Source organism: Stegodyphus dumicola, chromosome 7, assembly GCF_044657685.1.
Source record: "Stegodyphus dumicola isolate Sdum_Otavi_A_Nest chromosome 7, ASM4465768v1".
In the NCBI taxonomy this organism is placed as follows: domain Eukaryota; kingdom Metazoa; phylum Arthropoda; class Arachnida; order Araneae; family Eresidae; genus Stegodyphus; species Stegodyphus dumicola.
The window spans coordinates 142,965,511-142,980,405 of NC_140774.1; the positions used below are offsets into that span (position 1 = coordinate 142,965,511).

At 31.8% G+C, this 14,895-nt stretch overlaps 1 protein-coding gene and 1 long non-coding RNA gene across 2 annotated transcripts; one reads left to right on the plus strand and one right to left on the minus strand.

Annotated features, from left to right (window-relative positions):
- Positions 1–1,337: 1,337 nt before the first annotated feature.
- Positions 1,338–6,605, plus strand: LOC118188840 (uncharacterized). The gene is made up of 2 exons (XR_015041913.1): positions 1,338–1,480; positions 6,039–6,605. It is a non-coding gene; the product is annotated as an uncharacterized LOC118188840 (long non-coding RNA).
- Positions 6,606–7,625: 1,020 nt separating this feature from the next.
- On the minus strand, positions 7,626–8,792 carry LOC118188836 (SCAN domain-containing protein 3-like). Its single transcript, XM_035359355.1, has 2 exons — positions 8,278–8,792; positions 7,626–7,986 (listed from the first exon to the last, which is right to left on the minus strand). The coding sequence occupies exons 1-2, from the start codon at positions 8,790–8,792 to the stop codon at positions 7,626–7,628; spliced, it is 876 nt and encodes a 291-aa protein (XP_035215246.1).
- Positions 8,793–14,895: the final 6,103 nt, after the last annotated feature.

The window sequence follows — 14,895 nt, forward strand, 5'->3', positions numbered from 1 at the left end:
ATGAACTGGAAGTCAGTGTCATCTTGAAACATTTAAACTTGAAGAAGAATTATTTCGTCGTAACAGTAGTATTCATGGGTTACAAAACCAGCTTGTATCAGCTACGGTTGTACACGTTCATTCAGCATAATACCAGTATAATTCATTCAGCATAATATAATGTATAAATGAAAACATCTCAATAAGTATATTGATTTATTTCACTTATAGTTTTGGGATGATATCCTGTACTAATCTGTCGCCAAGTAAGGTGATATTTAGAATTATTACTGAGGAACTCGACCTCCTCATTCCTAGCCGAAAATACTTCCAATAACACCAATAAGCAAGCGGAAAATAGCTTATATTCTTTCCTACTTAAACGACGATTGAAGAGGTGGGGGCATAATCACCAAATCTTGGCGGTAACGATTTATCGTTCATCACATTTTAGTACAGGCTCCACGTGTAGAGTCGTTATGATTTTTCGGAGTAGAGAAACTTAAGAAATCAGGCACACGCTTGCCAGGTTTCGAATTCCAGACGTCTATATTGCATTCCAGACGTGATTCCAATTACACTATCAAAGCACGCGGTAAGAAGGGTTAGGTTATTCGAATAAGCAAAAACCACGATGATTCTCTACATAAGAGAAGGAATGCATTAGTGAAGAACTTTCTGATGTAGTCTTATTGGCATTCATGTACACACTCGTATTAAAGAGAGAATAAACACCTTACAGTATTTCATCTTTACAAAATAGAAAGGAATCATAAAACTTTGACACATGAAATTAACTTTTAGATAACAGTTTAAGCCTTTTCTCTACTTTACTATGAGCTTTAACACAATAAAATATCTTTCCTTTAACTCAATAAAAAATCTGTTTCTTTCATACGTTTATCTGAATATATTTGTCTAAACTGACATATTTTTCCCTTTTATATTAGTGTAGGTCAAGGTCAATCCTTCTAAGAACTTTTATTTTAAAAATCGACGTAGATTATCAGATATACACTGAATAAAATGTAAAAAATTACACTTATTCTTCTGTTATTGATTTGTTCATTACGTAATACTCTAGGAAATACGTAGTAAACAATTCCTAACGTATTATAAAAAACATTACGTTAGGAAAATAAAATATAAAATGAATATTTTGCTTTATTTAAGCAACACATGCTGTACAGCGTTCGTTGACAACCGATCGAGGAACTATGTGTAATGCTAATATTTAAAGTATCAAAAAGTAAAATATTAATAAATTTTATTCCTCAACCTTTTGCACGAATATTATTGTTCAGCTGGAAAACATGATTTTTTGCCTTTAGCGAATGTCAATATCTCTGTTTTTTCATCAATGGAATAATATCAGATATCATTATTTGGAGATTTAGTATAAAAATTCAGACTGCAATGTGATAGTTTATTCACTCAAACTGCAGTTAATCTCTGTTTTGATATTCATTCAAAGCTTCACTTAGGAATCATGAATTCAAAGGTAATATATAGATTTAATAGTATTTCAATTTATATTTACAATATTTTAAGCATATTCTTTCTGCTTTAGCCTAAGTTCTTTGCCATGAATAGCAATCTAAAAATTTGTTCATTGATTCATTTTTGACATAACATTCTCGTATATTTTACATAAATTTTATGTAATTCTACAGTTATTATTCCCTGTAATGCTGAAGATCATCTCTCTTTTGATACTGCAAATAGTTTGCTATGTCTCTCAGTATTAACCATTCCGTTTTATCGGATATTCATAATATACTCCTATGTGTATGACATTTACATTTAATTATTTAATCAAAATTCCTTAAGGTATTGCTTTAAACACTGTCTGAATTAATCAAAGTCTCGTTTTGAAGTTTATTATTTTAAATACACAGGATATTTAAATATTTTTAGAATGATTTAAGGGTCGTTTAATTAATGTTTAAAGTGTAAGAGTAATTTATTAAATGAGCTAAACACAAGAGAACATTGCAGGAATATACAGAAAAGGTATATACGTAATACATAAATCAGTTTTCATTTCTTCAATGAATGCAAGGGTATTTTTCGAAGTTTGGCTTATAAGGTATTTCTCCCGCCTTCTTAGAATGCCTTCGTGGTGTAGTGGTCAGCACGCTCGGAGCATGTCCGTAGTTTGATTTCCGGCGATGGCATTGCTCATATTTCCTCTCTCCTGCTTTCAAAAAATACCTAAGTCTCTACAGACTAATTGCTTTGTCTTGAGAAGGTTTTACTCTCTGAAAGCTTTTGAAGTAAAGAAAGGGAATTGCTTATGTAAATAATGTCGGAGTAAAATTTTCTCTTGGTAGTACATTGAGTTGTTTTTAACCTTTTTAATCACTATTCTTATTTAAGAGAATTCTGCGACATAAACCCCTACCTGAAACGCTTTGTCTGATGGAACAAGGTTTCTACAAATTTTTCTCTTCGTGTTTGATAATAAACATATCTCTTTTATTATAGTCATTTAGTTAAATACATGCTTCATCAAGGGAATTCTGCAAATTATTTCGGCGTTGAATCACATACCTAGGCAAAAACTTGTGAACATTATGGTTCACCAGTTTTTATTTCTCATCTTAATTTTTTCATTCCTGTCTTTCCATTATAATCTGTTATTTTAGATTAGGAACATCAAGGACATTGCCACTTCCTATTTGTTCATCTCATAGCATTTAATTTATACTTTCATCTGAGACTATAATTCAAATCAGTGTTCATATTTGTGCTTTTTACGAATCGAAACACACTAACCCGACATGAAGTGGGGACAAAAAGTTAACCGAGTCGACCTTTTCTCTGCTGTTTTTGTTCCCATGGTTATAAATCAAAATTGGAAAGCGGAAATATCACTGAAGTTTCCATTTTAAGTTAAAAAGACTATAGTACAGCCTGTAAGCATTGCGTTGTTGAGAAAAACGCTTTCGTAGATTGAAGATCGTTCAATCTGTAGCCTTAGGTCTGCGTTTGCGTAAGTTATGAGATCATTTGTCCTGACTACCACTAAATGTCCCTGTATTTAACATACAGAATTCGGATTGGTAGAATTTGAATTCGAATTTCGGGGCTCACAGATAGCTTAATAAGATATTCTTGAGACATTTGTTTTCGATTCTTTAAGTTTGTATCTTGGTAAGAATTATGAAATTAATGGTGCCGTATTAGTAAATTTTAGATATGTGAGCTTATAATGCAAGTATAAAATTTCTGTGATCATTTAGAGATTATTTGTAAAGTAACTTTAAATGTATTCTCTGTTTTTCTAGTAGCTTTAAGCATTTGTGAATGCTGTATGATTAAAACTAAAATGTACTATCATCAATGAAGAAAAAAAATTACATCCACAGTTTAAAAAGGGCTGGTAAATACTTAATGTGTTTCTAGAAACCTTACTTTTTGTGAATTATATATGATTAAAATATACTATTAAATCAAAACATGCAGAAATATTAATTGCATCAATAGTTTAAGAATAACTGATACTTTAGAAATGTGGAACAATTGTAATAAAAACTCACAATAATTGCACGCACAACATTGCTATATTATTTCATACATATGACTGATTGTCATGTCAGCTTGTTTATTTAAAAAATATACCCTAATTTTGATATAAAAAGAGAATATGTAACCTAAAATTTTAGGGTCACTTTCTTTAATGTCATAGCTGCGTACTTTATCAGAAATTTGTTTATGTTTTAAAATGCCCCATACAAAGTTATAAGTTATGCACAACGCATAAAAATTATTTTTAATTCTTAAATTTTTAATTTATCACCTGTTTTATGGAAACAATTATAATTTTTTTTAAATTAAAAAAAAGCATCATTGCATTATAAATTTTCACCAGCATTCTTTTAGAAATTTTAAAGTCCTTTATATATAAATAAAAATTTAAAATATAAATAAAAAATTATAAATAAAAGTTTTCAAAATAACTGCATATTGTACATTCATATGAAGCTAAATCTAAAAGACATATGTAGATAAAAATTCTTTATCGTGTTACGTTATAATTCCCAAAAAGGTAATAAATTATAGGAAGAAAATTAAATTAAGTAAAATATATATTATTAGGCAGTAACATACATCAGCTGGAATACAAAGCAGAGAACCTGATAGGCAAAAGATGAGTTTGGGACCCGTACTCACGATCTCAAAACTTTATCGCCAACTGATTGCTTTAGTTCTACCTCACTCATACGCAAATTCAAATTATATAAATTTGCTTTACATAAGCGACTAAGTTTGCAAGTTTTCAAACTGGTTTTTTTAGTCTCATTTAAATGTATGACCATCTAATAAAAGTCCTCCTCCTGAAAACAATTTTAAAACGGCATTTCTATTGAACATAGATTCCCCCAAAACTTTATTAGAAATCAAGATGTACTTATAAATATGTTCAAAATAATATATATTGATAAATAGCAAAATAAAAATTTAATTTACCTTTGAGGGAAAAAGAATATTTAGAAAACTATCATATATATATATATTTTTTACTCAGTATTAATGTGTTACTTTGTAGGGATTTATATTTATTTTAACTAACAATTTAAAGTTTGAGTTTAGACCTTTTCCTTAAGCCTTCATTCCCCTCATCAGTGCCAGAAGAGTTAAATGTTGTAGCGCACGGAAGGAAATGCAAATTTTCTACTTTGAAGGAAGTAGCTAAAAGCCGAGTTTCGGTAGAAGGAAGGGAGAGTTAGGCTCTAACCGCCGTCTCTGCCGTAGGTACGTTTGCTTATTGTTGGTTCAAGTGGCTTAATTGCATTTATCTGCTACCACCAGTTTTAACCCTTTGCGGCACAGTGTGTCCGGTCTAGACACACCTAAAAATTTCCTTCTGTATACGCACAGAAAAATTGCATGAAAAAGGATTTATAGGTTACTCTGAACCTTCTTTATTTATAGTAGATGGCAGCTCAACAAAAACCAGTCCATATATTTTAGCCATGTTTAGTTTTTTAAGACCCTCATTTTTCAAAGAAATCTTCTAGAATGTTTTAGGGTGTAAAAGGAATTGTTTGAAAAGAAATTTCTATGTTATTTTTTTTGGCTGTATGCTAATCTCCTTATTTTATATTAGTTTTAAATTTTTACCTTGAAATCTTGTCTACAATTATATTCTTTGTTTCTCTGCATTTCATCGGTCAGTTCATTGACAACAATGCTCCTTTCAGCACTCTTTTCGAAGCTCTATTCAATCAGTGTGCCCATTTTGGGCACACCCACAGAATTAAAACGACAAGTGCTATCTTCACAAAATTTTACTTGTGTACTCCTCTAGGCCTAATTAGACTGCCTACTTTTTTTTTTTTTTTTTTAAATCAAAACTCCAACTTTAAAAGATAGCGTGCCGGAAAGGGTTAAAGGGGGTTTAAGTTACAGGATCTCGCTGAATCCTGTAGTCTAGGTCTATCGTTTGTTAATATCTTCAAATTTTAGTTTAATTACGTGATTTTCAGTTACCGCCCAAGCAGAGGCGAAGTTTGTTAGCTTCGAGTTGACGCATTGTAAATTTTAAAGAGTTAATAAAGGGTACTTGCACTTTTCTCCTGTGTAGTTTCCTGCTCCTGCGATTTCAGATAGAAATTAACTTACCTGGACTCTACAACCTCTTTCAAAAAGTTTCTGCTTATATGACTTTATATATGCTACAAAAGGTTTTGATAATCAGAAGTTCGAGAGTACAAATTTAAAAATAAATGCGTATGCAGAACTGGGACTGAGAAGTACTTGTCAGGCAAAAATTTGTTATTTCATGGACAGGAATTATATTTTTTATGCCTGAATTTTTTAACATTTCTCGTTACCTTATACGAACTAACATTTTAGGTTCAGTCATTTTTTTAAAATAAATTCAATTGATAGCTGTCTTTTTTAACACATCGATTTCTAGCTATAATAATCAATATCTTTGAAATTCAGAAGGAAGTATTTTTAAGAAATACAATCTGTCCCTGAAGCTCATTACTACTTCTGTAGATATTATTTTTTAAATTTGAAACTTGACAAATTCTCTATCATTACAGATCATTCGTACCTCCTTATGCTTGGCAGCTGTCATACTTCTTGCTGAAGGTCTTCCTCAGGGAGGAGGAGGTGGAGGTAAGGCAGGTGCCGGAGCTGAAGCTGGATTTAATGTTGGTGCAGGAGCAAGCGGTGGTGGTGGTGGTGAAGGCTGTGGTGAAGGAGGAGCAGGAGGAAGAGCCGGTGCAGGATTTGGTTTTGGAGGAGGAGCTGGAGCTGGCGCAGGAGGTAGCGGAGGTGCTGGAGGTGGCGGTGGAAAATGATGGACTATTAATCATTGTCTGAACATTCTTCCTATAAATTTCTAAATTCCTCTGATGTACCTGTATCATGACTTTTAAAGTCATTGTTCTTAAATAAAATACATTTAAAATATTCAAGATTTTGATATAACATATATATTTTTGTAAATTTTATTCTGGAAAATAAAGTTACGCAATCCATTAAGAAACTGCTTGTAAGAATTAATTATTGCATATCGCTCATATAATCAATGACATGTGATCAGATTTACATAAGCGAACTACTTCAGATATTTCATTCTGTTTTATATATATGCCAAGTATATGCGTTTGTATGTGAATGTATTGACTGGAAAGTAATAATAAATGGGATAAATTATGGTCATGGTAGATTCAAGGAAAGTTAAACTTGATTATTCAAAACAATTTCTCTGCATGTTCATAATTAAACTGAGTCAGACTTTTAAGGCGTTATTTTCTAATGCACCTTAAATTAAATTAATTTACACTAAACAAAAAACATACACATTTAATAATAATAAAGATGTGCAAGAAAAGTAAAATAATTTTCAAAGCAAATTATCTTTTTGTAAAAATGTTTACATATATTTAAATTACTTGATATAACTTCCTATAATGTTTAATATTTCTTTTAATAACCAATATTGAAGATTCTTTGAAAAGCATCTGTGTTGAACATCATGTTTACAGTGTTATATTAGTTTTGAGAATTTAGGAAGAAATGAGAAGATGTGTTTTGCATTTACACCCAATTTAATTTTAAAATCTAATGAAGACAAAAGGTTGTCAAGATTGCTGTTCCTCCCAATTGCCTTTGAAACACTAGTAATCCTGAATAAGAGCAGAGAGCTTACACAAGCTATGCTCGTGTGTGTGTGTGTGTAGGAGATACAACACCACTAAGAGGGGTTAACTTTATTACCCTTTTACCTTTTATTTTTCACAGCGTTCAGCCGTTCCCGCACTTAGGGATACAGAGACCAGCACTTATGGTCAAAATCGTAGAAAATAAGAAATAAACTAAACTAAATAAGAACTAAGATGCTTTACAGAGAACTAGTAACGCGAAGTTTGACCTATTGACACTAAGTATGTCAGTGGTTTCCAACCTTTTTGTACCGGCGCCTCCCTTTAAAAACAAATTGTTGCGTCCCGTTAATTTATCTTAAAATCAAATTTCATAAGTAGTCAACTGATATTATAATTTATTTAATGGGCTACAAAATAATATACAATATTATGTAAAAATATAATATATTTATTATAAGAAATATAATAACAAAACAAAAAATGAATATATAATTAATACTACTACAACATAAAAATTTAATGCGACGGTTGAGTTTGTTTTTCAGCACAAATTTTCTCAAACCATGGTATCATTGAAGAAATCGCGGTTCTCAGTTCCTTTTCAATCATTAAGCGAGATCGATACTTTGTTTTTAAGACAGCTACTGCAGAAAAACCAGTTTCACATAGGTAAGATGTTACAAATGGCAATAAAATTTCTAAAGCTTTGTTTGTCAAAGTAGGAAAATCGTCCTTTACTCGTAGCCAAAACGTAACAATATTATTTTCACCTCGAAACATCTGCTTTAATGTGCTATCACTAGATAAGTCAATTATCATTTCCTGCTCTGCTGTCGTAAGGCCAAAATCATCATATTTTTCAATCACAAATGGGTTTCTATATTAATATTTGGACATGTCAAGATCTTTAAAGTACAACGAGAATTGCTTTCATAGACTGGTCAAATGATTATTAATAAGAACTTTACTTTCTTCTATTTCATCAGCAAGACAGGTAATTTTAAAAGTGGGAAACATGTCAAAGTTATTATTTTTCAAACTTATTATCCACAGTTCCAATATTTTCATAAATGCAGTAATCTTGTCTTTCTGCGTAAAAGCATGAATTTGAGCCCCTTGCATTGATTTATTTAAAATACTCAGTCTTTGAAAAATATCAACTAAATACGCAAGTTTTACAAGGAATTTCGTGTCATAAAACAAGTGTGCTTCATCTCTATTATTATCACTAAGAAATATGGCGATCTCTTCTTTTAGCTCAAACACCCTTTGAAGTACTTTGGCACGAGAAAGCCAACGTACCTCACAATAGTATAGAAGTGATCTATATTCTGAACCCATGTCATCACACAATTTTGCGAAAAGTCTTCCTCTTAATGGGCTATTTTTGATAAAATTTACAACTCTTGTAATAACTTCAAATACTGTTAGTAGATCTTCACCCATATCTCTTGAAACAAGTGATTGTCTATGAATCATGCAATGCGTCCAAACTGCACGAGGAGCCACCTTTCGAACTAGTGCCTGTAGACCAGCATTTTTTCCTGCCATAGATGGAGCTCCATCTGTGCATAGTCCAACACAGTTCTCCCACAGAATGCCATTTTCATTAAAAAAATTATCAATGATTTTAAAAACTTCCTTTGCTGTAGTATTGCATTCAATAGGTTTACAGAATATCATGTCTTCTCTAACATCAGTTTCCACAACATATCTTACATATGTTATCAAGTGTGCATCATCCTTAAGAACATAGGTAGCCTCATCTACTTGCAACGCGAAAGAAGATAGTTTTACTTTTTCTATTAGTTGATCGCAAAGATCTTCAGATATATCGGATATTCGTCTTCCCACCGTATTATCTGATTATGATTATTATCTTTCCACCAACCTATATCACCGTATCTATCCCACCGTATTAAGTGGAATGATTTTAAGTTGATCAGCATATGATTCACCGAGCATCGTTTCTATCATGTCAATAGCTGCAGGTAGCACCAAAGTTTCTCCTATTGAATGGTTTTTTTTTTGCATTTAGCAATTCTATAAGAAACTTTATATGACGCAAGCAATGCTTTTTGTGTTACAGACATGGTCTTTGAAAACATTTCTAGTTGTTTATTTAAATTCTCTAATTTTCTTTGGAAAAATTCTCTTGTCTTGCCAACGTGATCTGCATATACTTTTTCAAGATGTCGTTTTAATTTATTTGCTTTCATGCTGTCCGAGGCCAAAGTATTCATACAAAGCAAACACAATGGTCGTTCTTGGCCATTAATAACCTTATATGTAAATCCTAATGATAAGTACATTGGATCCTATTTTCTATATTCAGGTTTACTATTTTGCGAAGATGTATTTCCGATATTTTCATCATCTTTTCTTTTGCCCTCTGCTTCTGCTTCATTTAATTTTCTTTTCAAGCCAGTTACGTATTTATCCATCTAAAAGGGGTATTATTTTAAATCAATGACTTTATATTAATTTAAAATACAATACAATTATATCTATATTTTTTAAAATTAAATATCAGTCTTAATTGGGATAATTTTTAAATGTAGAATTAAAAACATTTTTTGTCAAAATTAATTACTGGAATATAAACAACATAAAAATAACTTGCGCTCTTCTTTCATAAACGTGAATTTTTCCAATAACAATATTCATATTACTCAATTAAAACGGTTACTGGTAAATTTACGAGAAAGTAAAAAAGCGCTAGTAGTGAAAAAAGAGTATATTAACATCGGCCAGGATGTTATTTTATTGTTTCGGATGTTAATAACCTTGGCACTTCGCGGTCGTGCCGAAAAACTACCTCAACATTAAATTAACATTTCCTTGTTAATAAGGTACTATTATAACAGTTATGAAATTTACCTCAATGTTAATTTATTTAGAAGTTACCAAAGCGAAGTGTTTCATTCTATATATCAACGTGGTTATCGCAAGCACTACTAACGAACTAATTCTGTTCATAGAAAACAGAAACAATCAGATGCTTCTGTTTACTGAAGTTTGGAACGAGTAAGCACGAGAATACCCGGGATGTTGCGAGTGCTTATCTTTTGATTCCACGTCCCACCGGTGCTCGCCTCCAAACGTGAAAGCGAGATATTTCGTTCCAAGAAGAGTATGCATGGTGCAACAACAAAGTTCAAATGAATAAAGGTAAAAATATCTCTTACCTTTTCGAATCCGGGCGGCGAGTATTCCATCGACATGAAGATCGTCAAAACTGTAAACTAAATTTAAGGCACATTCTTCTACAGAGATTACAATAAAATTATTATTATTATTATATACATATATACAGTCATAATTGATTTACACTTAACATCTATGATAATTAAACGCGCTTTCAGATACAAAGCGGTTCCAATTCTCCTACTGCGTAGCAGTTCGACTGTCTTCTCCTACGCAAACCGAGTTCAAAGTTTTTTACTTAGCCCCTTCGCGCCGACTGTCACGTATAGGTGCCAGCAACGAACGCACTTACCTACCGGCCGACACGCAGGCGTGCCAGAGGATTGTTCCATTCTCTACCGACTGTCACGTATTTGTGCCAGTACCTTGGAACGTTTTTCAAACTATAATTTCTGCCACAAGATGGCACTGTATGTCCATATGGTTTCAGATACATGTAAATTAGACCTTCTACTCGAAATGAGAGAAGCATGACTCACATACACGTGTTTTTGATTACATAAACAAACGGGGAAATAAATGTTTCCGAATGGCGTGATTTATGACGTCTCTTTAAATCGCACTTTATTCGCACGTGGTAGTTGTTTACTGTAAGTAGAGAAGTTTTATTTGCTCTAAAGCGTTGGGTATTTCGGTTTGCAGTTCAATTTTTAGAAAATAATTAGATCTTGTTAGACGTGAATTCTTTGTTTTTACCGTTGCAATGTCGAAGCGTCGAAAATGTTTAACAGAGCATGAAATAGCAGAAATGATGCAAAATATTTCAGATATTGATTCTGAAATTCTGATATTCTGATATTGATTCTGAAAGATTAACTGAAAGACATTTTCCAAAACTTTGTTCAGAAGAGACTGATAAGAAAATGAGACGACGATGCTTCGTTTGTTCACATTCCCGAAAAAATCCTCAAAAACGGCAAATGAGTTATTGCGAGTGCAAGGAATGTAACGTAGGACTGTGTGTAGATCCCTGTTTTCAAATTTTTCATACGAAAAGAGAATTTTAAGTAATATATTTAGTTTTCATTATTAAATTAAATTAATAATGAATTAATTAATTGGTATTAAAAACATAAATGAAAATTTCTTCCTAGATAACTTTTGCTAAGCTGTACATTTTCATGAATGGGTATAATGTTAAAATTCATAAAATGATGAGTAATTAAAATAAAATGTGTAAAATATGCATTTAAACAAGAAATAAGGTATTAAAGTATATATATAAAAATATTTATAAAGCATAAGCCGTTTAAATACTCTATAGAGCATTATTAAACAATGCGTTGATACTTCGGAAATTTCATGGATTTAGGCTTAGTAGCAAAAAAGCCCCCGGCCCTGGAGAGACGCTCGCGTAAGACACTGCCGGCCTCAGCGATAAGCGCACGTTTTCGCTACCCGGCTCGAAGGGGTTAGGAATTAATTCTAAAGTTCGCTAGATGACGCTGGGAGTTCAGTCCAGTTGTAACAGATGAGATGTTTTAGCATTTGTATCCGAAAAATTCGGGGCGAGGATTGTGGATTACGTATACTGCTGATTCATTTTTTTGACACCTATTCGACTTTTTTGGTTTGTATTCGAAAATGATATTTTGGAAACAGCTGCATGCCCCCCTGGGGGGGGGCGCCCCACAGGTTGGAAACCACTGACATATGTAGTGAGCGAAATGCAGAAACTACAATACGTTTTCAAATATCAACAGGAACTAAAGGCAGACATGGAACTGACTGTAAAGCAGCCGCGTGGTAAGACAGCAAGAAGTTCATCTTTTTTATTGGCTAAAAGCCATATCTTAAATATCTATACAGTGTACAACCTCATTAATCATAAACAATTCTCTTCAAGCTTATTTTGAAAATAAGAGAGGCTAGCAAAGTTTAAAAATAAAATAAACGTTAGTAAAACTTAAAATCCTTACAAAGTCTCTTTCTGAAGTAGTCCATGAGAATAACTCAAGTGAGATAAACTAACTATAAACCTCAGTTTTATGAAATTTCTGACATTATGCTAGGAAACTATGTTAAAGCGAAATCATGAAATTTGCAAGTCAGTGAAAAATAAATCTAGAATCTGCAAGCCAAGTGAGAAATTAGTGTTCCTTATTAAGTTTAAAAGACAAACTATTGCATATAATTCGTATAATTCATATACAACAAAATCTCTTCTAACGACGATCCATTTAACCGACAATAGAAAAATAACTGCACTTTTTAAAACCTAAATTTAAATCCGAAATTTAGGTCTATGAGATAACAAAGTAAGTCGTCGGCTAATGATTTGAAGACTTAAATATTGAAGATAGTATTTATTTTATATTTCTTCCGTCCAGCGTGGCAAACCTTATGAAATTAGGGAATCATGGAATTATCCAGAATATAAAGACGCACTACGGATACCTTTTTAATCATCATATGTGAACTTTGAAAGTAGTGGCTTCCATTTTCAGAAAAAATTCTCACTGAAGGATGTCATATTTACTTTGTCTATTTTCTTGAAAGATATAAAGAACATTATGTCGTAGTTGATGTAAACTGTGGCCTATGATGATGTTCGTTAGATACTAGTCGAGTGACAAAGTTTCTTACATATTCAGAGAATATTAGTAAAGATGAAAAGGAAGTGCAGGCTTGGATTGGATGTAGACAATTCTGTTCCCATCGCAATCTCTCACGATGACGATGAAATAATTGGACATATACTGGGAAAGAGAAACATTATAGGCGGAGGGAGCTTACATATAAACTGAAGTCTGTCCATGCAAAATAATGCAGATCCTTTAGAAATGTGAATAAAGAATTCTACCTATGTAACATAATCTTAGACGGCAGGGTTTCAAAAATGTACACCGTTGCTATAATTGATGTAATCAAAAGCAAGGAAAAAGTACTGATTTCTGACTTATAAAAACAGAGTATTGTAGTTTCAAAATGTATAATATTCTTTAAGTATTTAGTTAAAGACATTATTATATTCCTGATCTAAAACAACGGCACACGGCAAACCACATGTGAGTTATCTGCTTAATGTGAGGGATATCTTCGTGAACAACTTTCTAACAGCACTCTGGTGCCTTTAACTTACTTAAACCGATAAATTAACTCTGTCAGTCATAAGGAAAAATTTAGCCTTTTCAAGCCGTATGAGAGTTTAGTGTCTTTTATTTAGTTATTAAGAAATGCATTTAATGCATTTAATATTTCATGTAAGTATATTTGCGCATATATTCTGTAACAGTCATATATATCAGCTAAGACTTTATATTTTAATTTAATTGATGTTTACATTTTTAATTACATTATGTAATATGCCTGTACTTAAGTTATTGTCTATAAAATAATACAGATTCTTTAAAAACATAAATGAAAATTTCTTCCTAGATAACTTCTTGCTAAGCTGTACATTTTCATGAATGGGTGCTATATTGTAACTGCTTGAAGAAACAGAGTATGAAATAAAAGCGGGAAACAAAATCAAAAAATGAATCCCAATTAAAAAAAAATCAAGTATTTTAATTTCACAAATCACTAGCATTTGCAAGCATACAGCTAAAGCTATTATCTTATGTCTCCTCTAAAAATAATTATGGTGCTTTGCAAAAATAATGGTTAAAAATAAGCAACAAATTCTTCACAGAAAGGAATTATAAAATAAAAGGTTCCATATACCTATAACAACGTCGTTATACTTTTAAAGATTAAATAATTCTTTTCAGAATTAATATAGCAAATTAAAAAATACAATTCGTAATTAGCAATAAGTGATTTTTAAGGATGATTAGCAAACATAATTATATGGAACAATTAATAGAAGAAAACACGTATTTAAGCACTTTTTCGCTGCAATTAAAGGCCAACCTATTTGAATGACGATACATTCCGATTACAGTTTGAAATTAGGATCGGCTAGATTGGGTTTAATGATTGTGCTGTGCTATTTATTTTATATAACATATATGGCATATTAGGGTACTAATAACAATATTTCAGTAATTTCATTTAGAATGAGTATTAGTTAATCTGCGACATTAAAATGATACTTAGAATGCAAACGTCGAGTGAGCCTTTTTACTTCCTTGTACGAAGTAAAAAGGAAGTATTGTAATCGTGAAAAGTTTCAGGCAGCATATTTCAAAGAAAATATCCGTTTTGACCGCTATCGAATGCAATTTAATGATGTTTTTGCGTGACATCTGTACGTAAGGACAGAATAAAAGACTTTTTTCCTCCCAAAAAATTATAAAACTGCTTTAAAATGAATTCTGAATAGAATTTTTTCGTGGTGTCTGTCCGTACGAACGTACGTAAGTATCTTGCATTACTGAAAAATAAGTAGCCTCAGAACGTTGAAATTTTGTATATAGGACTGTTATAACATGTAGATGTGCACCTCGTATTTTAGTTGCAATCGGCAGCACCAAACGTATATAAACATATTTATATACGCCTTCTGTTACTCGGCTCAGTGAGCTCAGTTTCTTTATTCTTATATGTTTATAAATTGTGCAATTTTTGCTTTAAAAATGATTGAATTATGTTGTTCTTATCTTCCGGTTAAGGTTTTTATGCCATTAGGAAATCT